Source organism: Microtus oregoni, unplaced genomic scaffold (genome assembly GCF_018167655.1).
Source record: "Microtus oregoni isolate MIOR12 unplaced genomic scaffold, Mior012 000071F_ref0000514, whole genome shotgun sequence".
Classification (NCBI taxonomy): Eukaryota; Metazoa; Chordata; class Mammalia; order Rodentia; family Cricetidae; genus Microtus; species Microtus oregoni.
In genome coordinates this window covers 3,521,180-3,544,123 of record NW_024543978.1, presented here as the reverse complement: position 1 = coordinate 3,544,123, position 22,944 = coordinate 3,521,180, and the positions used below count along the sequence as shown (strand labels likewise).

The 22,944-nt window shown below is 48.7% G+C and overlaps 1 protein-coding gene across 3 annotated transcripts in view; it reads left to right on the top strand.

Annotated features, from left to right (window-relative positions):
- Phactr3 (phosphatase and actin regulator 3) overlaps positions 1-22,388 on the top strand; it is a 200,122-nt gene extending 177,734 nt beyond the window's left edge. For all 3 annotated transcript variants that reach the window (XM_041641932.1, XM_041641931.1, XM_041641933.1), the window contains exons 9-13: positions 14,403-14,458; positions 17,643-17,704; positions 18,857-18,997; positions 20,297-20,373; positions 21,838-22,388. In XM_041641932.1, coding sequence (XP_041497866.1) covers positions 14,403-14,458; positions 17,643-17,704; positions 18,857-18,997; positions 20,297-20,373; positions 21,838-21,853 — 352 coding nt within the window. In that variant the 3' untranslated portion in view covers positions 21,854-22,388. The remainder of the gene's footprint in view (positions 1-14,402; positions 14,459-17,642; positions 17,705-18,856; positions 18,998-20,296; positions 20,374-21,837) is intronic.
- The last annotated feature ends 556 nt before the right edge of the window (positions 22,389-22,944 follow it).

Genomic DNA, 22,944 nt, shown 5'->3' with positions numbered 1-22,944 from the left:
CTAGGTTGCTTAGGACATGAAATCACATAGGCCTGTCCCTGCTTCAGATGCTTTACCCAGCCACACATCCAGAAGTGTTTGAGATGGGAGCTCCTGTGGGAACAGACTTGAGGCATCTTCCACAAGAGGACCGAGGGCGTGGACGCACAGAACAGTCTGCACAGATTTCCCCGGGTGTTTATAACACCGCATCCTCACACTCAGCCCCACACCCACCCCACAGCAGTGTTGGAAGCTTCCCGGCCCTGGCTCCGGAATGTTCCACTTGGCTTTCATAGAAATGACATGTTCCTTTTCTAACCATAGTAAGTCAGGCAGTCAGTGTACAGAAAGCTTAATTGAATTACCTAATTCCAGCACTAAGCACAGCTGGTGCCTCTGGGCTGGAACAGAAGCTGTTACTCGTGCATGGTGGGGACAGCACTGGGAGATCTGTGCAGCCAGGGATGGGTGTGAGGGCTGGACCTGGGAGAGCTTGACCTCTCAGGCATGTCTGCAGCTGTGTCCACGGATGGACTCCCTCCCCCTACATAGCTGTGTCCACGGATGGACTCCCTCCCCTTCAGAGCTGTGTCCACGGATGGACTCCCTCCCCTTCAGAGCTGTGTCCACGGATGGACTCCCTCCCCTTCAGAGCTGTGTCCACGGATGGACTCCTTCCCCTTCAGAGCTGTATCCACGGATGGACTCCCTCCCCTTCAGAGCTGTGTCCACGGATGGACTCCCTCCCCTTCAGAGCTGTGTCCACGGATGGACTCCCCCCCTTCAGAGCTGTGTCCACGGATGGACTCCCCCCCCTTCAGAGCTGTGTCCACGGATGGACTCCCCCCCCTTCAGAGCTGTGTCCACGGATGGACTCCCTCCCCTTCAGAGCTGTGTCCACGGATGGACTCCCTCCCCTTCAGAGCTGTGTCCACGGATGGACTCCCTCCCCTTCAGAGCTGTGTCCACGGATGGACTCCTTCCCCTTCAGAGCTGTATCCACGGATGGACTCCCTCCTGCTTCAGGAACCCACTGGGTGGTCCATGCTAAGCTCACAGTTTGCTTGAGTCAGCTGGTGTGGGCTGGGCTGTAGCTACTGGATCCTGCCTCTTGTCTTTTATTTGGTTGGGTAACTGGGGATGACCACCTTTTCAGGTTGAGATCTCTAACCTGTTCAGCTCTGTCCTTCAGGAGACAAGATGAGCGGGAAGTTCAAGGGCAGATAGGACGCTAGAGTTAATTCATGGAAAAGCCAGCACTGACACAAAGGCTGAGTGGAGCCCGGGTTTCTTTGTGAGTACGTGGGTAGTGTGGGGTGTGGCTGTGACCACATGTGTGCATGTGTGTAAAGCCAGAGGCCAACCTTGGGTGTTACCCCTAGGAATGCCGTCCATCCACCTCCTTGGAGATGGGTCTCTCTCTCTCTGGCTTGGGGCTTACCAATTAGGTGAGGTTGACTGCCCAGAAAGTCCCAGGGATCTTTCTGTCTCTGCCTCCCAGCAGATAACTGGATGGACAACATAACTGGGTTCTGGTGATCCGAACTCAGGCCCTTGTGATTGTGTGCCAGGTGTTACCAGCTGCACCATCTCCCTAGTTCCTGACAGATGGGCATGGCATGAGCACCCATTCCTATGCCCTTTTGTTCTTCACTGTAGCGGACATTGTGTGTGTGTGTGTGTGTGTGTGTGTGTGTGTGTGTGTGTGATATGTATGCTGTGTGTGGTGTGTGTATGCTGTGCGTGGTGTGTGTATGCTGTGTGTGGTGTGTATGCTGTGTGTGTGGTGTGTGTGTGTGTATGAAAGGGGGAGGGAGTGTGCATGCATGTACGTGTGTGATATTATTTGAGACACTTGGGAAACACGTTCTTGGAACATGAGATCTGAGATCTGGTGCTTGTATAAATTTTGTTGGTGTCTCTGAGACAGAATCTCACTGTGTACCCTTGGATAGCCTTAAACTCACAGTACTCTGTCTCAGCCTTCTAGATTCTAAAACAATAGGTGGGCAATACCTTGCCTAGTCACAGCTGGCATTTGGGACAAAAACAGCACAGGATGCTGCACCTATACAGCCCATGTTACAGTCCTACCAGTGAAGATGGGGATTTCCCCAGCAGTGAAGGGACCAAGCAGTGGTGCTGGAATGTACCCTCTCCACTCTCATCGGCTCAGGGCACCCTATCCCTACCCTTGGCAGCAGTGTCATGCCAAGCTTGCTGCTCTCTGCCACTCTGCCAGTGCCCCTGCAGGACTAGATAGCAGCCCGGCTCTGCAAGGCAGGCCATCTGTGTCCCACACGCGAGACCATAGGCAATAAGAGCACCCTGGCCACTCTTCCCTGCAGAGTGGCTCACTCTGTAGAAGGGGATAGGGTAGTGGTGAGGGACAGAGCCCCTGCTCCTGGGAAGGGCTGCATCCCTCTGTGGCTAGCTCTTCGCCTCCCCTGGGTGTGCCCACAGGTTGCCCCCTGCTAATGGCCATTCAACAGTGGTGGGGGAACCAGGTGGGAATAGTTGGGGCTGGTCTGCTTCCTTGTTCTGAGCCTCGCAAAGGCCTGGAGTCAGTTTCCTGGACAGAGGGAATGGCATGCACAGAAGCTGTGAGGGGGGAGCATTGTTTCTGTGTGTGTACGTACCCCCAGACTCCTGTGTCAAAGCCTACCCCCTTTGTGATGGTGTTTGGGGTAGAATTGGGAAGGTAGTTAGGGCCTCTCATGGGATCAGGAGTCAGTGCTTGCACTGGCTTTGTGTTTGTGGTAAACAGGTGAGGGACGGAGAGGCGTATTGGGCTCACGGCAGACATGGCTGCTGGGAAGTCACCATCGATGGCGAGACATGGTGACGGGAGTGGGAGGCAGCTGGCCGCATGGCACACGCAGTCAGGAAGCATGGAGATGACTCCTGGTGCTTAGCTCACTGTCTCCTCTCTGCTCAGTCAGGGACTGCAACCCGTGGGATGGTGCTACCCACATTCAGGGCATGCCTTCCCGTCTCTGTTAAACTTCCTGGAAACATCCTCACAGACACGCCCAGTGTGTCTTCTGGGTGATTTCAGGTCTGCTCAAGCTGAGAGTGAAGGGGAAACCATTGCAGCCTCTTATTAAAGAGGCCCCAGGGAGACCACCCCTCCCTCTGTAGCGTGAATGTGCTGGATACCCAGTCCCCTGGTACCCAGGTTCAGGCTTCCTAGACTCTGGAAATGCGAGACACTCGTTTCTGCAATTTATCACCCACCCTGGTTTACTGTTACGGTTGATGAAGAGCAAGCCAGCAGGTGGGCCAGACCAAGAGAAGGAACCAACAGAGCGGGAGGTGGGAGGTGGTCCTAGAGAGCAAGGCAAGCAGGCCCGGGGCACAGCTCCTGGGAGGGCTTTCTGCTAATGGGGCGCATGTCCAGCTGGCCTCCTTCTATGGAGTGGGTAAGCATGGGGCTCCTCAGGGACTCTCTAAGTGTGTCCGTGAACACACAGATACTTTGGTGGTCCTGAGCCACTGTGGGACAGTGTTAGTTCTTCCTGGTAGACTCAGACTTGTCTGAGACCAGAGAGCCAAGCGGGGTAGCAGGGATCTAGTCAGGTATGGGCTGCCCTTGCCCCTCTGCCTTTGTCTTCAGCAGTATTTGCTGACCAGCTTGAGCCAGATCTATGCCTTGTTCTATCCCTTGCATGAGGACAAGAAGGGATCACCTGTTACTAAGTCACTTATGAGGTGACATGCCCGTCCTGTCTTTCAACACTCAATGGGCGGGGCCATCTTGGCAGGTACCCCTGCCCACACTCTCTGTCGCTTTCCTCTGGCCCTCCCTTTCTGCCACATGTGCCCCTGGCTCTCCTCCACACGGTGCGGTCCTCCCTTCAGAACCAGAACCTGATGGCTGGCATTTAGAGGAATTGTCTCTTCTTCCCCGAGAGGAAAGAACTTCCTACAGGCAGCTTACATGTGAGGTTCCAAAATGGATGACCTGTACTTCCTTCCCAGCCAGGTGCCCCCAATCCCACTTTTTTCTCTTTTTCAAGGCATCTCCTGAGGACCTGAGAGTCTCCCCCTGGAAGATTCTTAGTGCCATTTCAGTGTTACCAAGATTGGGAGCAGAGTGGGAAGGGCCCCATGAGCTAAGGTCAGGTCGAAGTCTCTCAGGTGGCCTGGGACTCATCTAGAGAGGAAAGCACTCTTGGCTTGTCAACCTCTGCCTGTCCTAGTACCTCAGGGGCCCTGACTCCTGCTGCAAGGGGAGGGTTTACCTGGGCTTTTGTAGGCAGCCTGGAAATACCCTTTACCCACACAGCGAGGGTGACCACGGGGTCGGGCAAATGGAAACAGCAAGCCTCCTAGAAGCCATGGTGCAGCTCATAGGTCACCTGGACCATGCAAGCTTCTCTCTCCTCACTGTAGATGCAAGGGGGTGCCACTAAGTGCAGGAGTGCAGGACAGCCACTAGCAGGGCCATCCCTGGGGCCTCTGGGGCCTCTGGGATAGGGTCATGGAGGGTCAGTACTGAGGGCTTCTACGGTGATTCTGTCCTGACCCCAGAGAAAGTGTCCTGCAGATTAAGGGCCAGCTCCTGAGCAGTGAAGACTTGATGCTCCCAGGAATGTGGGCTGCAGCACACGGACAAACACGAAGCACCCTTGGAGTGTTGCACAGACCACTTCCTGGAAGACAAGGGCTCTGGAAGGGAAGAAAGAGCCTCGTTCTGTCCAGGGCCTTACCAAGAATCTTCCCTGTGTTTCAAGAAGCATCTGCCCGTGATGCGATGGCATCCCGTGGGTCTGGTCCATTACCCACTGATGTCATCCTGACGACTGTGTAGGTGTAACAATGCAGTTCCCACCCTGTCTCCTAATGAGGTTGTGTCTGAGCGCCTGCATAAAATAGATGCTATTTTATGGAAACTTAACTTCTCTTTTCTCCCCTCATATTCTGAATTGGACATTACATCCATGCGTGTGTGCACGTGTGCTCGTGCATGTGTGTGGAGGATAGAGATCAATCTATGGTGTCTTCCTCAAACTTTGGCCACTTTATTTCTTTGAGGCGGGGTTTCGCACTGGATTCAGAGCTCACCGACTCAGCTTGGCTGGCTGGCCTGCAAGCCCCAGACTTCCCGAATGGTGTTATTACAGGCATGAGAGGCTGTGACCCGTTCTTTGTTGTTGTTGTTGTTTTATATATTCTGCATAAAATTGCACATTTTATGCACTTAGCAGCCATTTGTATTTTTCTGAACTTCTTGTAGGGGACTGTGCTACACTAGTGTCAGAAGGGTTTCCTGACTTATCAGGAAGCCACGATATACTTAGAGCCGCAATAGAACAGCTCTGGAGGGATAGAGCCACAATAGGACAGCTCTGGAGGGATAGAGCCGCAATAGAACAGCTCTGGAGGGATAGAGCCACAATAGGACAGCTCTGGAGGGATAGAGCCACAATAGGACAGCTCTGCCCTGGAGGAAAGGTGTCCTGACTATTGGGAAGCTGGGGTGCAGTGGGGGATGGTCTCTCTGCATGATATAGGGATCCTGCTCTTCTCCTGGAGAGCCACTACAACCGAGTTCTGCTCTGTTCCCTCCCTGGAGCGTCCTAGCAGAGCTGTCTGCTTCTTCTTCCGCCCAATCTGCTAACACTCTGCTGAAGGCATTTCTGAAGCCCGCTGCAGAAATGTAGCAATCTCCTCCAGCTTCCCCGAAAAATTGTTACTTTTCCCCAGCTAGCCTTGCTCAGCCCCCTTAAGGAGCATCCTAGTAAGGTTAGTCTGTTCTGCTGTCTTACTGAAGCCCCCTAAGGAGCATCTCAGCAAGGTTTTTCAGCTCAGTCCCCTAAGGGACATCTCAGCCAGGTTCTTCTGGTCTGTGCTGGTGAATGAAGGTCGTCACCCAAGACTCTTTTGAGAGAGAGATTTATTTGGGAAGGAGGAATCCAGGAGAGTGGCTGCCTCTGCCAGGAAGGGTTTAATGGTAGCTCTTAACTGAAGTGAAGAGGCTTAGATAGGGCTTCTTAGGGGTGGAGTTTTCCCAGGGAGAAGGGGGATTGGTTAGTTTTTCCCTGCTCAGGGATTGGTCAGTTTAACTGGTCAGGGACCAAGATGGCTCTGACTTCATGGGCCAAACTGTGTTTCTTTCACTGGTCCTTTGGAGCTTTTTGCCTCTAATTTTAGGACTAGGGCATATTTCTTTCACTAGCTCTCTATACTCTCCATAGAAATAGCACCTACTGAGCTATTTCTCTAGCCCCTGATGTGCTCTGGAGTGAGTGTGAAGGTTGATTAGAGGTGAAGCTGGGTGGTGATCTATGTTATGCAAAGGGGACGTAGGTCTAGTACGGTTGGGGACCCTGATTTGGGGAGGGCACCCTGGCACCAGGAGCCCATTTGAAGCTGTTACTTGTCGTGTTCCATAGCACAGGGCACAGAGCAGGAGCCGAAAGTGATGCAGGAGTCACCGTGGACTGCCCAGCCTCACTGAGGACATCTGGATAGAGTCCGTCTTGGGTTTTTATGAAGGCCAGCCTATGGTGGGCTGAAGGGGAAGGGGACTCTGGATGGTTATCAGTATGGTCAGATGTGGAGTGTTGGGAGTGAGTACAATTAGAAAGCAAAGGTTACTGGGTGGGAACCAAGTTTAAGATGGGGAAGTGGGTTGTACAAGCCATAGGTATCGGGGTGGCAGGAGAACAAGTTGACTTTGTACATGGGAATGGAGGCTTTGGGTCTCCACCTACCCTTGTGTCCAGAAAGCTGGGGCAGGTAGCTGCTGTGACAGGATTATCCTAGGTGTGTGTGTGTGTGTGTGTGTGTGTGTGTGTGTGTGTGTGGTGTTAGCAGCTGGCATCTTCCTAGGTAAGCCTTCAGTGAGTGGAGAACCCATTGCTCAGAGGGGTATGATTCCAGTGTGGGTCCTCTTTCCTCTCTAGGTCTGGAACTGGCTGGAGCCTCTGTTGGGTACTCAGTCCTGTTCTCCTCATGGCGGCTTGCTCTTGTCATGTGGGCCTGTCCTCTGGAAGCCCTCTGGAGAAGACTGCTCTGCCCTTGACCCCCGGTCTCTAGGTGTACTCCTGTCACCCGGCAGTTTGTAATCAGGGTCCATGCTCTGCCGCCTTTGACCGTAGCAGGCAGTAGTGAAAAGTTCTTTCCCCTTGCCTGGTTCTAGATCTGAATGGTAATGCTGCCCCCCCCCCCCAGCTCACTGGGAAATCCCAGTTTCATAGTGACTCAGGGCTAGCTATGGGGCAGGATCACCTCCCAAAATAGCCACAGGATCCGTGGGTACAGCGCCGTCTGCTTTCCAGCTGCGGCCTGTCTCTAGGCGGCACCTGCCTCTTCTGGAAGGAGTCTCTTAATGTCAGTTGACCTGGTGGAACTCTGAGCGGAGTCTTGGTTAGGATGGCTTTGGAACTGGCAGCTGGGAATCAATGCTTGTCGAGCTGTCATTGTGAATCCCTTCTTAAGCCAGACCCACTATGGGTTGAGCATCTCAAAATTTCCTGTGGCGCTGTAGTCGCCTAACCCGGAGCATCAGGTAGCTGAGACCTTGTGCCAAGGAGGGCTTGGAGGCGGCTGTCCTCTGAGGGCCTGGTGCGTGCTGCCTCATGCTTCTGTGTTTCAGCCGGCCCTTATGGGGAAGCCGAGACATGCGTGTTCAGAAGGAAAACGAATCGTCAGAGGGATCAGGTACCTTACCAATGTTGTAGGTCTAGAGTCAGCTTAGAAAGCTTTCGCATCTGTCTCTGCCTTGAATCAAGGCTCCTCTCATAGAGGATGATGGAAAGAGTAATGGAAGCTGCAAGTTTATACAAGTTGTGGGTACTCAGAGAGCTTAGAACGAGGTGACGGGAGGCCATTGCCCGGAGAGGGACAGGCCGTCTGTGAATAGAATCACAGGGTAGATTGAGGCGGGAACACAGTAACCTGGGGACGGTATCCCCGGGAACCATGTGGGGGAGGAAGGACAAGTAGGAGCATGGCTGCAGCTGAGAGAGGCAGCAGGCAGCGCGCACTGAGTGCTCTCTGCATGGCCTCCCAGGTCCTCCTGATACCCGAAGACCCTGCTGCGAGTAGGAACAACGAGGCTCAGAGAAGATCAACTCCTCCCGGGTTGACTGTGGTGGGGTCTGAAGCCAAGCTTCCTGGCTGGCCTGTGCCGCCATAGCTAGGGTACACACAAGGCTCCGTGCCACAGAGTCATCTCAGAGACTTGCCCTGTTTCCAGAGCAAGGTTCTTGTCATCCATACATACACAGTGTTTACATATAATGACATGGAATGTGTTATAGTAAGAAAAGCACCAAGCCTTCTTTGCTCACAAAATCTAATTTCTTGTTTTTTGTATTGGTGACATATCTTGGGGTGGTTTTCATGGGCACACAACAGCTGTACATTCTGAGAGTGTAAAACATGGAGATGTTGTTCATTGGACAACCCTGGGATTCCTGGGCTACCCAGCTATCCTCACCAACACGTGTGTGTGTGTGTAGAGCACTCAGAGCTTCTCTCTTGGTGATTTTGAATTATACATGTTATATACAAATGGTATTGTCACCATTTCCAACTGTGGAGGGATAGGGCATGAGTGTTTGTTCTTTCGTGACGGCTGTGGCTTTGTCCCCAGGCAGCAATCACTCCTGTCTATCCTTGGTAGTTCTGGGAGCTCAGATGTTGTAGTTTGTACATCTGAGTGAAACCAAGGTATCTATCTTTCTGTGTTTGCCTTATTAAGGAAACATAATAATCTCCAGATCCTTCCATGTTTCCAGAAACTACAGGATTTGATTTTTTTCTAACAGGAACAATAGTATTTAATTATGGACTTATTTACTGCAGAGTTTTTTGGTGTGTGTGTGCGCATGTTCATGCGTGTGCAGGTCAGAAGGCAACCTCAGATGCCATGTTTAGAAATGCCATTCACCCCTTGGCTTGGAGTCCACCGAGTATGCTAGGGACCCACATGTTGCCCTCTCCCCAGAGCTGAGACTATAGGCATCCACTGATCAACCCGACTTTTTACCGGAGCGCTGGGGATCAAACTCATGTCTTCATGTTCTGCAGCAAGCACTTGACTGAGCCTTCTCTGCAGCCCACATTTTCTCTGTCACCAATGGTTACCAAAGATGATTCTCCATCTTGACTATTATGGGTAGTGCTGTTCCAGGTGTCCGGCTCATAGGAGTATCAGTCCAGAAGAACATTGCTATGGGACCAGAAGAGACAGCCAGACTGTGCTTCTCCTTTGGCAGCTCCCAGCATTGCCCTGTTCTAATTCAATCAGCAGCCACTCCCCAGTGTAGCCAAGCCCTGTCTGGCCCACATCAAGGCCTCTTCTTGGACGGTTCTTTGGTTTTAGCTCCAGCATCCCACTAAATATGAACAGATCCCTGACCAGTCTATTAGGAGAGGCCTGTGGTAGCATTTACCTCTGCCTTAGTCTGGGGCCAGACAAATGGAGGACCCTAGGCAGTGCCAGAGGGAACTCATGCACACTGCACATACAGTGATCATAGCCATTGTGTAGAAACAGGCTGAGACCCCCACTTCCAGGCTGCAGAACTGGACACAGGAATGGTCCATCCTTGCTGGAGGCCTTTGCTGACTCCAGTCTCGTGCTGCTGGGGCAATGGCTGGGCTGTTTGCCCACGCAGTGCAACTATCCCAGTGTGTGGCCTGGGTAGTCTTAGTGAGCACTCATGGACATCCCAGACCCTGAGCAGCTGATGTGGGAGAAGAGTGGGGACTTAGAGGGATGCACAAAGCAGCAAGTCTTGAGTGCTGGCTTCAGCCTGCATGTTGTGTGGCCTTTGTGCTTTTTAAAGTGCATTCATGACGGCATCCTGAGGACTGCAGTCACCATGAATGCAAGATGAAAAGGAGGAGAGAGAAGAGTTCTCTCCCTGTCTCTTGGGTACCTCTGGATTTTTGTCCTTGCAGCCTCAAGTCATCATGCACAGATCACTTTGTAGCCCCCTTTCTGTGCTTTCTATGGTGTCAGGGGCCACCTCAATTCCTGTCTCTAGGGAGCTGACAGGAGAGTGGAAGAGTGTCCTGAGAGGGGACAGTGGCTCTCAGCAGATGCGCTGTAGGTTCTGAAGCTCAAAGTGAGCAGAAAGGCAGCAGGCTGGACTACAGGTACTACTGGGTATTCTGAGAGTGCCCAGCACCTGGATGCTTTGCAGGGGTGTAGGACACCAGCATGAATGCTAGACATAGGTGCCTTCTGCACCACAGGCATGGAAATGATTGGAGAGAAAGAGAGAGAGAGAGGAGGTGGAGGAGGAGGGCATGTCTGATGGAGGACGATCTATAGAGGGAGAGGTGTGAATGCTGGAGAGGATGGGAGTATCTGATGAAGGGTCTGTCTAAGGGAGAGGACCTGAGCGTCTGATACAGGTGTCCTTTCTGTGGTACCAGCCCTATGGGAGGCTCCACACAGCAGGGGACAGATACCATGACGCTCATGTCTACCTACATCCAGTCTGTGCTGATTCTTTCACAAAGCAGTTCAGCCAGCACAGCCCAGGCTGGGAAGAACATGGCCCCTGACACCAATGGCCAGGGCAGAGTCGTCTGGTTTTCAGAAGTCAGTACCCTGACTCCAGGTGCTGACCCAGAGGAGCAAAACTTGTCATCCTCCCACAGACAGGAATGTGAAGGTGCAGACACCCCCTTTACAAATCTTCAATACCCCACTGGGCATTCCACACAGTGTGTTGGCTGCCTCTGCCTCCACAGTTCAGTTCACCGTCTTATCCCTCTGCCCATTCCTGATTGAATTCACAGCACATGTCAGGGCTTTAGGTGACTTTCAGGTTGATAACTGCGGAAAGCCACTGTCCTACTAGCTCTCCTGCACAAGGTCCTACAGGGACTCACAGACACCTGGGACCTGTCATGCTCCTGGAAGTGGGTGAGGAAAGCCCAGCCCACACTCTTTCCTCCAGCCTTCAGACACTCCCTCCAGGGCATACTAGATGCTATTGTGTAAAGATGCCTCTCTCCTTTGGGGAGTACTTCTGCCCTGTGGTGCTGCCCTTACCTACCACATCAAGTCTTACCGTGGGGAGTCAGCTCTAGGTGGTAAGTCATTGTTACCAAACCGCAACAGAGCAGTCGAATGAGAATCATGAGCCAGGCATCCCACTGGGCTGTGACACCCACGGGCCTGCTCTTCATTTCCCTGTGCTCTTGGCCTCCTTGGCTCCCAGAGCACTTCTGCTGGTGCACTTTCTTGCTGTTTCCTGGCTCCTTGTCCCTAAGATGATAGCACTAAGGTGGTAGGACTGTCCAGACTGGATGCTACATTCCAGGGAATGGGAAAACACCCAGTGCCCATTCTATTCATCCTTCACCAACACCTGTTGCTGCCTTTCTGGGCTCACTGGCTAAGGCACACCACGTCCACTCTCAGGGAGTTCTAGGAACATGAGGTTTCCCTTGGGCCCAAACCTCCTTTCCCAGGCTCTGGTTTTGCCCACAAAATGTCCATGTCCCCCTGGCCTAAGTGGCTACTGCTTTGGCAGCCAATGCCTGTACACCTCACTGAAGGTCAGGCTTGGCTGTTCCTGCCATCCATTGCCCACTGTCTATCCACTGTGATCCTCTTTGCTTTGGATCCAGCTGTGGGTTCTGGTCCCTGTTCCGAGGGCTCCTGTGGCCTGACTTGAGACCAGATGTCTGACTCAATTCCCATCTGCCACATGCAGAACTAGCGGGTGTCAGGCTCTCCTATTGTTCTGGTCTCAGATGCTGGAGTTGGGGTGGAGGCAGGGGTGATACCTCATTAGCTCAGGTGCAGGCCCTATTCCCTGAGCTAAAGCTCAGGTGGTCAGATGTCCCTGTGAACCATCTCATTCCAGGGTTTTGTACTTTGAGTGGGGAGTTCGTTAGTTTTTTTTTTTTTAAAAAAAAAAAAAAACAAAACCTCCATCTAATTCCATAAACATTGGTTGAGAAGCTAACCAGAGGTTGTACAATGGTGACAGTGTTCACAGCAATGTGATGGGATGCTCATACTAGCTATATTCACCTAACCTAGGGCTGAGCTTTTTCATGGTACCTCCTTTGTACAGCACTGTGGGAAGGAAGAGTACCACCTCCCACCTTTGGCTTGATTTGTGACTTGGTCCTGTGAGATACTCATACTAGCCAGCCAAGGGGCCTCATGGTAGCTCAGCCGCCTTCGTGGTGGCCCACAGTGAATAGGATCCTGGACACAGGTAAAGAGGGAGAGAGACTAAGCAGTTTAGCTGTTTCCAGGCCCAGGCCAATGTACTAATTCCCTATGGCCTCTGCTTGTCTTCTGCTGGGTAGCAAACTTGAAGAATGGCATTTGGAGCTAGGAGGAAGTGCCTGGCACAGGTGACCACTTCACACAGATAAGAATAATCAGATATCATAGAACAGCGCCATTAGGATTGCTTTTCTGAAAGTATGCATTGATGCCCGAATCCTAATTTCACAGGTGTAATAAAGCCCTCGGGTTCAGTCACCCTTGAGGTGTGCAAATTCTTGAGGTTTCTTAATCCCAAGCAAATGTTAGAAAACAGCATCTTTAATTGGCTGAGTGTATGCAACTCTTTGAAGATCTGCTTAGTTCTCCTTGCGTGTGAGAAGTAAGGCTCAGAAAAGCCAAGTGCCCTGCCTGCAGATACTCAGCTAGAAAATGGCAAGCTCTGACCATCAGGGTATGTCTTCCCCCTTCCAAAGCTCATCCCCTGTTTCCCTGTCATATTGCCTTTGGTGCTACAGCACTCCCTGTCAATGGAGTGCTTCATGAGCAGGTAGAAGGAACACCTTATGTCGTTCTCTAGCCCCAGAACCATCAAGAAAAAGCTTACTCACATGTGCTCCAGGACCTCATAGGCTTAACTGCAGCAGGTTGACATGTGGTCTCTCCTTCTTAGTCGTTAGGCCCTTTCTTGTCACCAGGAGCTCAGTGCACCTGCACCTTCCCCCGATTCCCCTGCCCTGCTCAGCTCCTTATCCCTCACACCTATTCTGTGTGCGGGCCACTGTAAAATGGCTGATTTGTTTCTTGTCCATCTGCCTTTCCCTCTGGACAGCGAGCTCCCCCAAACCTTATAGACTCAGCAGTGTGCCCAGGGGACTTGGAACAGTGTCTGATGCATAGTTGGTGGTCTAGGGTCATTTGAGAAGGTGTAGGGCCACAGCAGCTGGGAGCAGGGGCCAGGTTTGTCAGGCATTACCTAGGACAGATGTGGAAACTCCTGGCTCTGGTTGCCAGACAGAAGTTGTCAGGGTCCAGGTTCAAATCTCAGGGAGCATTAGGAATAGGGTGGAGGCCACCCCCTACCCTGCAAGAGCTGGCAGACAAAACTCTGGGTGAGCCTAAAGCAAACTGTGTTCCAGTGTGGAGGGAGGCATGGAGCAGACATATCACGCCCTGGTCTTTGTGCTGGGACAGGGGTTATAAATAGATACATAGTTCTGGAGACAGCATTTTCACAGGGGCAAAATGTTATAGTTCCCGATTCTGAGCATTCAGGGCCTTGGCCCTGATGCCTCTCTCCAGTGGCTGAGGATCCGGAAGTAGGAAGGCTTCTGGCTCAAACCCAAGGCCATTATTTTAGATAAAAGTAATTGGAGCTTGGCATTGACTTTTGTCTAATTATGCCTCCCTCTCCTGACAAACCCTTTGTTTATATTTTGTGGGGTTTTGATGTTTTATTTTTTGGGCTGCGTCCTCCAACTCCCCAAGCCAGAGACCATCTGAAAAGGAAATAGTAATTTGTCTCCACACAGCACACTGGCACACTCATCTGGGCTGCTAGAGGGAGAAAGGGAGGCGGGAGGCGCATGTGTGGGCGGCTCCTTTCCTAGTTAGCTGGGAGATCCCCAGCTGTCATTGGTGTTAGCGCTGTGTGCTCACTGACTGGAGGCAAGGCCCCTCAGCTGGCCCTAGACACTCCCCCTGGGTGGGGCAGAGCAGAGGAGGCTCCCTCTCAGTCTGGCAGGCAGGTGGCTGGATTCCTGGGCTGATTTCCTTGTGCTGAGGATGGAGGATGGAGCTGATGCCTGGAAGCCAGGATCTGGGGGCATGGCTGCAGTCAGAAGCCTGAAGCCCAGCCGTGGTGCTGCCTGCCTCTCCATAAGCTAGTGGGCAGGGAGACTTTCCTGAATGAATCTCTGCACTGCTTAAACATGCATGTGGCTGGGTGAACCGAGCACCAGACGGGGCAGGTGATGGTGTGGAGTGGAGCGAGGACCTCCTCTGTGAACCGGCTTTCCCTCCCACATGGAAGTCTGACTTGATTTTGCCAGCAAGAGGCTCCAGTGGTCCACGCTCTTCTCCCTTTCGGAAGGTGATCTTGAACTTGAGGAGTGTATGCCAGGCGCCTCTCGCTGCACAGACCCTGGCTAGAACTTTCAGGTGCCACCATGGTGCAAAACATAATCCTGGTGTTTTTCCGCAGAAGGCTGAGCCAGAGACCAGCTGTGGAGGAGCTGGAGAGAAGAAATATCCTGAAACGTGAGTAGCGGGTGATTCCTCTAGAGGTTTCCCTTGCATGTGCTGAGGCTGCTGCAGGAATCTGAGCTCTCGTAGCCCAGCCCAGCTCTGCAGGCTGAACATGCTGGGTTTGCTAAAATCTGTGTAGCTAAGCGATTCTGAAAGAAGGGCCTCAAAGTGGCTGCATTCAGAAAGCTTCTAAAATGAAATAAAAATAGCTCTTCCCTAGAATAATTAAACATGTTATTTTCAGCTTTGTCAGATGGTCCTGTAGATCCCAGGGAAACAAGTCATTAACCCTGTGCATGTTGGGTACCAAGCAGAGCTCCTAGGGAGTTTGCAGTGGGGGTCCTATTGGCACTAGAAATCACAGACCCAGTCAGGAGTTGTACCAGAGTATGGCACACCCCTCACTTGTTCCTCCTAGGAGCAATGACAGCTCACGTGAGCAGGGAAACTTCTGTGGCTCACAACTTTGGGTTCCAGCCTAGTTAGGTATGTGAATGTGTTGAACACAGGTGTCCAGCGATACTGTCCACTGTTTGCAAGGTTCATGTCTTTGGTAGTGGAAGGTAGTCAAACCCTCCTAAGGTGTGCCCTGAGTGGTGCTGACCTGACAGACTCATCTTTGAAGTATTTTCTATGGTATGTGTTGTCTTTGGGTCAATTCCGTAGCATGACAAGTCTTTCTCTTGCTGTGTTTTGTGAACACCCTCTTCAGAGTTGTAACAGTACCAAGGCTGACCTGGTGCTACCAGAGGCCACAGAGCCTTAATCTGCACATGCAACTCAACCCATTCTTCTCATGTCTTTGCCTCGATACTGCCTTCAACCTTAAAGCTATCCCCAAACTTTGAGACTGCTAGGGGAAAACCTTTAAGATTAGGAGTTGATTCTTGAAACTTACATAGTGAGTGCTGTTATGTTGCCTAGACTGTGGATGATATCATGCTTGATCCAGTCGACAGGACTCAAGCTATTAGAGCTATGTTTGATATTCTTATGTCATTGGTGATTATCGAAAGCTGTGGTCTAGACTTGGACAAGGGAAGTTCCAGATTTAGGACATGCCATACTCTAGGTGTACTACCGGCACAGTAAGAGCCCCAGTCATAGCCGTGTCTTCTATATGTGTAACCAGGTTCCCCACCCACACACACCTGTGCTTCTAATTGTGTTACTATCTGAAATAACAATGAAGTCTTAAAAATAGACTGGTGAGTGGAGCTAGCAAGCAGCTGGAATTGAAAGTACTCACCTTTAGCCCGCAGAAGTGGATTTCCCTTGTGATGGCCATGGCAACATTGTAAACACAGGGCCTTTGCCAGCAAGCCCGATTTATCCTTACACAGAAGCCTTGTCAAGTATCCTGAGTGGGAGGATGTAAGAAGCCCACTATTTGATTTGTGTGGTTCTGTTTTGTTCTGTGGCACAGATAGGGCTAGCATATATGGAAAAAGGAGTAGCACACCTAGCTGTGCACACTACATGTGAGTCCACTTGTGACTAAACTTTTCTTTCCTTCAAGAGGAGACATATATCAGTGCATCTGACATACACTCAAAATTCCATGTATTGGTAGCCTAATCGAATATGGTGACTGGGTTAATCCTTACCACAAATCTAAGAGTTGTGCTATTGTCCCCATTTTACTAGTGAAGCAGCTAAGGCCCCTGGAGGAAATGTGACAGTTTAACATATGAATGCTGGCTCACCTCCTGGCTGCCCAAGTTCTTAGTCCCCTCATTGGAATAATCACATGTTCCTGGATACCCATGGAAGATACACATAAAGCTGTCCAAAGTTCTGGAATAACTTCTCCAAATTGTGTGTCTACCCTTGGTGGTAATGATGGAAATTTCACAGTTAAGGGAGCATGGGAAATCCCGCTTTTCCCCAGTCTTTTCACAAGGAGACTGACTATACTTGGGGTTTGCCCATGGCTTTTTGTAAGAAATCAGAACTGCTTCCATGCCATAGTTCCAGCCTCTCAGGATTGGTCTGATACATTTTCAGGGTTTCCAAGTAGTTTCACTACTTTGTAACTGTAGCTTATAACAGTGCTGGAGAAGCAAGTATATGACATGATTGTGTTTCTTTCTAAAATGCTCTAGTCTAAGATAGCTTTAAAAGAAAAAAATATTGAAAAGCACACTCAGATGTATTAAACACCCACATACCCAGTTGCTCCAAAACATGAGGTGTTTGAAATGTACTATTTAAATAAATGCAGATAATGTGAAATTATGTTAGGTGTAGGTTTCAAGGATTCCCTTCCCCAAACATGACTGTGCTGCTGTTCGGTTTGCTGGTGGGTGAGATCTGTTTCCTAGGTGGGAGGTTCTGTTAAGGTTGGAGGGAGACCTGAGTCTTTATTTAACAACCAAGAATGCCAGAAATAGGACTACATTCTTCTCTCTGTATCCAAGGGCCAAGCTTACAGTACCGCAGTACTTCAACATACTGTACTATCTTTAGCTCCCAATATGAACACAATGCAAGAGGCAAAGCCAATTCTGAGGGCCTTTGTCCCCTGAGAAGGTACTGTCATAGACAAATATTTATGCTTCAACAATAGAGAAGCAGTTGAGTTTTGAGTATGCTCATATTTGATATTATGTTACCCAGAATCTGAAGTTCATGTTTTTGTGCTAAAAGGTGTTCACATTTGTCAAATGGAAAGACAGAGACAAACTCTGGCTACTTAGAGCTGAGCACATGTGCGATTGTGCTATAGCGACTGTACGCGCCCTGTGTTCCTACATAAACAAAGATATATTTGAGTGGAATGAAGACCAACAGACAGTTGCTCCCCAAAAGTAAGCAGCATCAACAAACCTCTATTGTATAGGGCAGAGGAAAATTAGACTAGGAAGGATGGCCAGGCAGTGGTGGTGCACACCTTTAATCCCAGAACTTGGGAGTAAGAGGCAGGCAGATCTCTGTGAATTTGAGGCCAGCCTGGTCTACAGAGAGAGTTCCAGTACAAGCTCCAACACTACACAGAGAAACCCTCTCTAAAAAAGGAAAAGAAAAAGAACAAAACAAACTAGGAGTGTGACATCTTCGGCCAGCATGTCCTAAGCAGCTTTTGGGAAAGTGACTCCAAACCCAGATATCTATAAAGTAGTCCTAGGAAATCTGGTGGCTGCTTGTGTAACAAGAAATGCTTAACCTGCTTCTATCTCTATTTTAATCTTCACAGAAAGGAATGATCAGACAGAGCAGGAAGAAAGGAGAGAAATCAAGCAAAGATTAACAAGAAAGGTATTGTTCTAGGTTGCTTTCTATTGCTGTGTTAAACACCATGGCCAAAAGCAATGTGGGAAGGGTTTGTTTATATTTCCAAGTCATCGTCCATCACTGAGGGAAACTGAGGCAGGAACTAAAGCAGATACCATGAAGAAATGCTGCTCTCTGGCTGGCTCAGGGACATGTGTTCAGGGGAGGCACCACCTCCAGTGAGCTTGGGCCTCCCACATCAGTCATGAGGAAAATGTCCACACAGACATACTCACAGGCCAATCTGATGGAGACAATTCCACAACTGGTATTGCCTCTACCAAGGTGACCGGAACTTATGTAGAGTGGACAAAACTAACCTGCACAGGATTATAATGAAAGCATTTTATTTTATAAATAGACGTGAACTAGAGAAAGCTTGTGCAGCATTTTGATGGTGAGTGCAAGGCATCCTATGACTTCGTGCTTTCCCAGACAACATGGGAGCAAGCTGTCAAAAACATGGGGTCAAAGCAGTGCCTTTTGACATTTCCCAGTGTCTACCTAGGCGGTGAGGCCCTAAGAGTAATTAGTTGGGAAGTCAATCACCCAAATACCACTTAATTCCTCGCTAGAAGGCAGCTGAGCATTATTTACACTAAGAACCGCATACCTTTTAGACTTGTCACTCTGAGCTGCCCTGCTGCTCTGATTACAGAACATGTCAGTATCAAGGGTCTGTGTGACATCAAGCTTGATTTACAATGGCTGGTCTAGGAAGCAACACCACAGCCCTAATCTGCCTCCCAATTTACTCCCTCCACTGTATGGCTGACCCAGGCAGTTGAGTTTGGAGCTAGCAGAACAGACTTCCAGCCCTTCAGGAGAGTAGTAGTCAGCATTATAGACTGCTGACCACGTGCAATTTATCAAGCACTCCTTGACCATGTGCTCTGTCAGGACAGGTGAGTGTTGGAAGAAAGGGATTAGGCAAGGATAAATGATGCATTCTTAAATCACATTAGGGAACGTGTTCGTGCTAACTCACTAGTACAGTTGTTTGTTCTCTCTCTCTCTCTCTCTCTCTCTCTCTATATATATATATATATATATATATATATATATATAAAATACTGCTTTCTACAAGAAAACAAGTGTGACATACAATGCCTAACTATAATTATTTTTTTATTTTAGCTTAATCAGAGACCCACTGTTGATGAATTGAGAGACAGAAAAATTCTGATCCGTTTCAGTGACTATGTGGAAGTAGCAAGAGCACAGGACTATGACAGGAGGGCAGACAAACCCTGGACAAGACTGTCAGCAGCAGATAAGGTACACTGCTCCTGGGCTGGTTGGGGAGTGGAGTGGCTCATCTTCTAATCAGGCTGTGGCTTTCTTAGACACTGTGGCCCACACTAGGTAGACTATGCCCCCCACCCTGCTCTTCCATGAAGATAATTTAGGACTGAGTTGGGAGACAGTTTTGTTCTGAAGGATACTTGGCAGCGTCATTAAGACATCTGGTGTTGTCAATGCAAGTGGTACCTGGCATATCCAATGGGTGGGCATCACAGAGTGTGCAAGGGTTTCCCAAGTGCATGGATGTGTGAACTGCAAAACTTTGTAAGGATGGTCTAAACGAAATGAAATGACTGAAGCACACAGAGTAAGTGACTATCTGTGCTCAAATGATTATCATCTAGTAGTAGTATAGAGGAAGCTTTCAGAATACTTTGCTTGGAAGATAAAAATTATACAATTACTGAATTACTTGTTTGTTCTTAAATATGCTTAGAAATATTCAGTTACTGTATCAACCTGGAGAAATGCTATTACCCTGGAGTTGGACACACTTAGATGATCCAAGGGAGAGAGTATCTTCAGCAGTCAGTGTTCTCTGAATATAGGAAAACATCTTACCTCAGAGGTTTTCTATGTCTCCTCATCTCACCTGGGATCCACAAGGGCTCCTCTGAATAGTGTTTAGGGAAGCCACAGGAGGGGCAGACTAGAGGCCCTAAAACAGATGCCCACTCTGCTTCTGCCACAGCACAAAAGAGAAACAGATGCTCAAAAGTTCCAGTGACGGAGCTGGTTGGGAGCACTAGCTGCTCTTCTAGAGGTCCTGAGTTCAATTCCCAGAAACCACATGGTGGCTCACCACAAGCAACCACGTGGTGGTTCACAGCCATCCTAATGGTATCTGATGCATCTTCTAACATGCAGGTGTACATGCAGAGAAAGTACTTATCTACACAAAAATAAATACATCTTCAAAATCCAAAGCCTACGGACAGGGTGGTGGGGGTCAGGAGGGTTCTGCCCCGCCTACTCACTGAAGACCAAACTTATCAGTTCAGCCACACTTGTTTAAAAGAAAAAGATTCCAAGGATGTGTGGGTTTTCTGATAGGCCAACAGCAAGATGATCAAAAGCTGATCTTATTAGTCACTGGTTCTCCAAGTCTGTGCAAGGGTCATCTGTTAGTGTGGGAAGGGTTGTCTGCCCCATTATAATACAGCAAATTAATTCCTTTCTGATTATTGATCATAGTATCTGCATATATTAATGGCCAACAATATGTAAAGGCAGTAATGTTAACTTGAAAATCTATACTTTTTTAAATTTCAGGCAGCAATTCGTAAAGAATTAAACGAGTATAAAAGTAATGAAATGGAGGTACACGCGTCCAGCAAGCACTTGACAAGGTAACTTTCTGCTGCATGACCTGCATGGCATCTAGCCACAAGGAGCTTTATATGCAGCACCTCCTTGGAAAACCATTGTTACGTACAGATTAGTGGCAAGAAGGGACACATTATGTTTAAGAAAATGGGTCGCAGGCTCAATTTTTCTTAGGTACTTAATTCCAGTTATCCACATCTAGGTTGCTGTGAAGTCACCCTCTATCTTCCTATCTTCTATCTATATTGATGCTAACATTGTTTACCAACCACAAAGCACACTCACTTCATCAGCACACATTTGACACAACCACAAGCACGCTCACTTCATCAGCACACATTGACACAACCACAAAGCACACTCACTTCCTTCAGACGCATTTGACACAACCACAAAGCACGCTTACTTCTTCAGACACATTTGACAGTCGGCTATGTGCAGCATACTCGGGTGCTGAGGCTGCGGCACTGACCTATACAAAAGAAGCTCCTGCCTTCATGGAGCTTATGGCAGTCGGCCAGGGTAGGGTGTTCTGCCCAGCTCTGCCCAGCTTCCCCGTCAAGTTGAACAGCACACTTTATGCCCACGCTACTGCACAGAAGAAGCAGGAGGAAAACCTCTTTCCTGCTAGTGCTAGGCACACTTTCAAAGCCCCTCTCTCAGCATTCACAGGCACATGAGAACTCAGCCGTTAACAATCACATTGTCCTCTTGCTTGAAGGATGCTCAAGCCCCAGATAGAAAAAGAAAAGCAACTTTGCTCCTGTACACTACACCTTCAGTTGCAGTGATGGATCCCAAGTGGCCACTACACTCATTTAAACAGTTTGCTCTGCAAACTGACTGTGGCTATTGCTACAGAACAGAAAATAACTATGAAACTTCCCCACAACTATGACACTGTGCAAGGGTTGTAAGAAAGTCATACAAACAAAAATTTTAAAGTTTCTTCTCACGCTGGACAGGTTAGCCTAATTGTTACTATTTTTGACCTAAGTTTAGGAAATAAAATCCTTAAAACACATTTTAATGCTCATTGAAAAGAAATAGACCATCCTGTATATGGACATAAACCATTGTTTCTGTAAGTTTTGATAGCTTTCCAATGACAAAACTTTAAAGACTAAACCCCAAACCTGAAAGTTTGGGACTAATTCAGATTTTAGTACTTCACAAAGTCAGTACAGTATTTGAGACTCATGTCAGTTTCTTGGATGTATTAAGCATTATTATGAGTTACTAATCTGAAGATATTTTCATGAGTTGCTGACACCCAGGCTGAGTCCTAGAGCTTCTGTGTATGTGGAGAATCTCACTGGCGGCTCTCACACAGGGTAGTGGTCAGAAGAAACTCTGGGAGGCCATTCAGCTACAGCAACAACTCCTTCAAGTCCTCTATGTACATCTGAGAGACTCCGAAGAGCAGTAAAGTTGTTTGTGAAAGGTTTTAACTGTTAGAAATATCTAATTTTTAAAATCATTTCTAGATTCCACAGGCCATAGAGATTTTCTTCTGAGAAGAATTTGTGTTTAATTTTTGATACCAACACAGAACATTCATCAGGGAACTTTCCTCAAGTCTAACTGCTGTGTTTGTGAGAAGAGCAGAATCACAGAGGCGCAATTCTGACCACTCATCTACAAGAGGAGCAACCCAGAGGACACACTCCCTGCTTTGATGTCTGAGGAGTGTGAACTGTTGGGGTCACTTAAGGCCCAGAGTAACTCTCCCAGAAGAAAACGTGTTTGCCTTCAGCCTTGTTCTACAGTTCTGCAGTGTCCTGGAGGACGGGCAACATGCATGTGCAGGCTCACATCCCAGCCTCCACCTCGAGGGACATGTGACTCAGTGTCATTCAGTATTTTGTTGAAAAGACATTTTTATCCTGATGATTTGAAAACTAAGTTCATGTTATAGAGTGATTTACTGTACTATACTTTCTCTTTTTTATATGATGTCTAACAAAAAAATACAGTTCCAACATTTTGATTCCTGTTAATTTTGTTCTTTAATTAAATGACTACTTATTGCAGGAAATGAACCCAGGCTTCCATTTTCTTGGGGTTGGGATGAGGTATACCTGGGGACTGTGAAAGAACAAGTCAATTCTTAAAGCCTTTGGACCATCATAATCTAAACACAAAAGAAAATTCCAACTTTGTTCTCTGTTGATTCTGTCAAATATAAGGTTTGTGCCTTGAAAAACTAGTTACTCTTTTTTCAAGTTAGTTGAAAATTATGAAGGAGTATTAAGGACATTTACTCTAGAAGTAACTTACTGAAAATCCTAACATGAAAATCTATGCCTTCTTTAAAAGGAGCTCTAAGATTTTATTTACCCTACGCTGTCAAAACCCGCATTAAAAAAGTTGAGTTGGACTGGAGATTTGTAGTAATCGTTTGCTCCAGTCCAAGGGGGAGAAGGCGAGCTAATTAACAGTCCCCTACACTAGCTATGGGCTTTTGTTTGGTTGGTTTTGTGTTTCTTTCTGTTTTTGTTTTTACTTTTAAGTCTCTCAGAAAGAAACCTTCTTTCCCTTTGCCCAATATGCGGGTCAGCGGGAAACAATGGCTTGGAGCATGATCTCAAAGC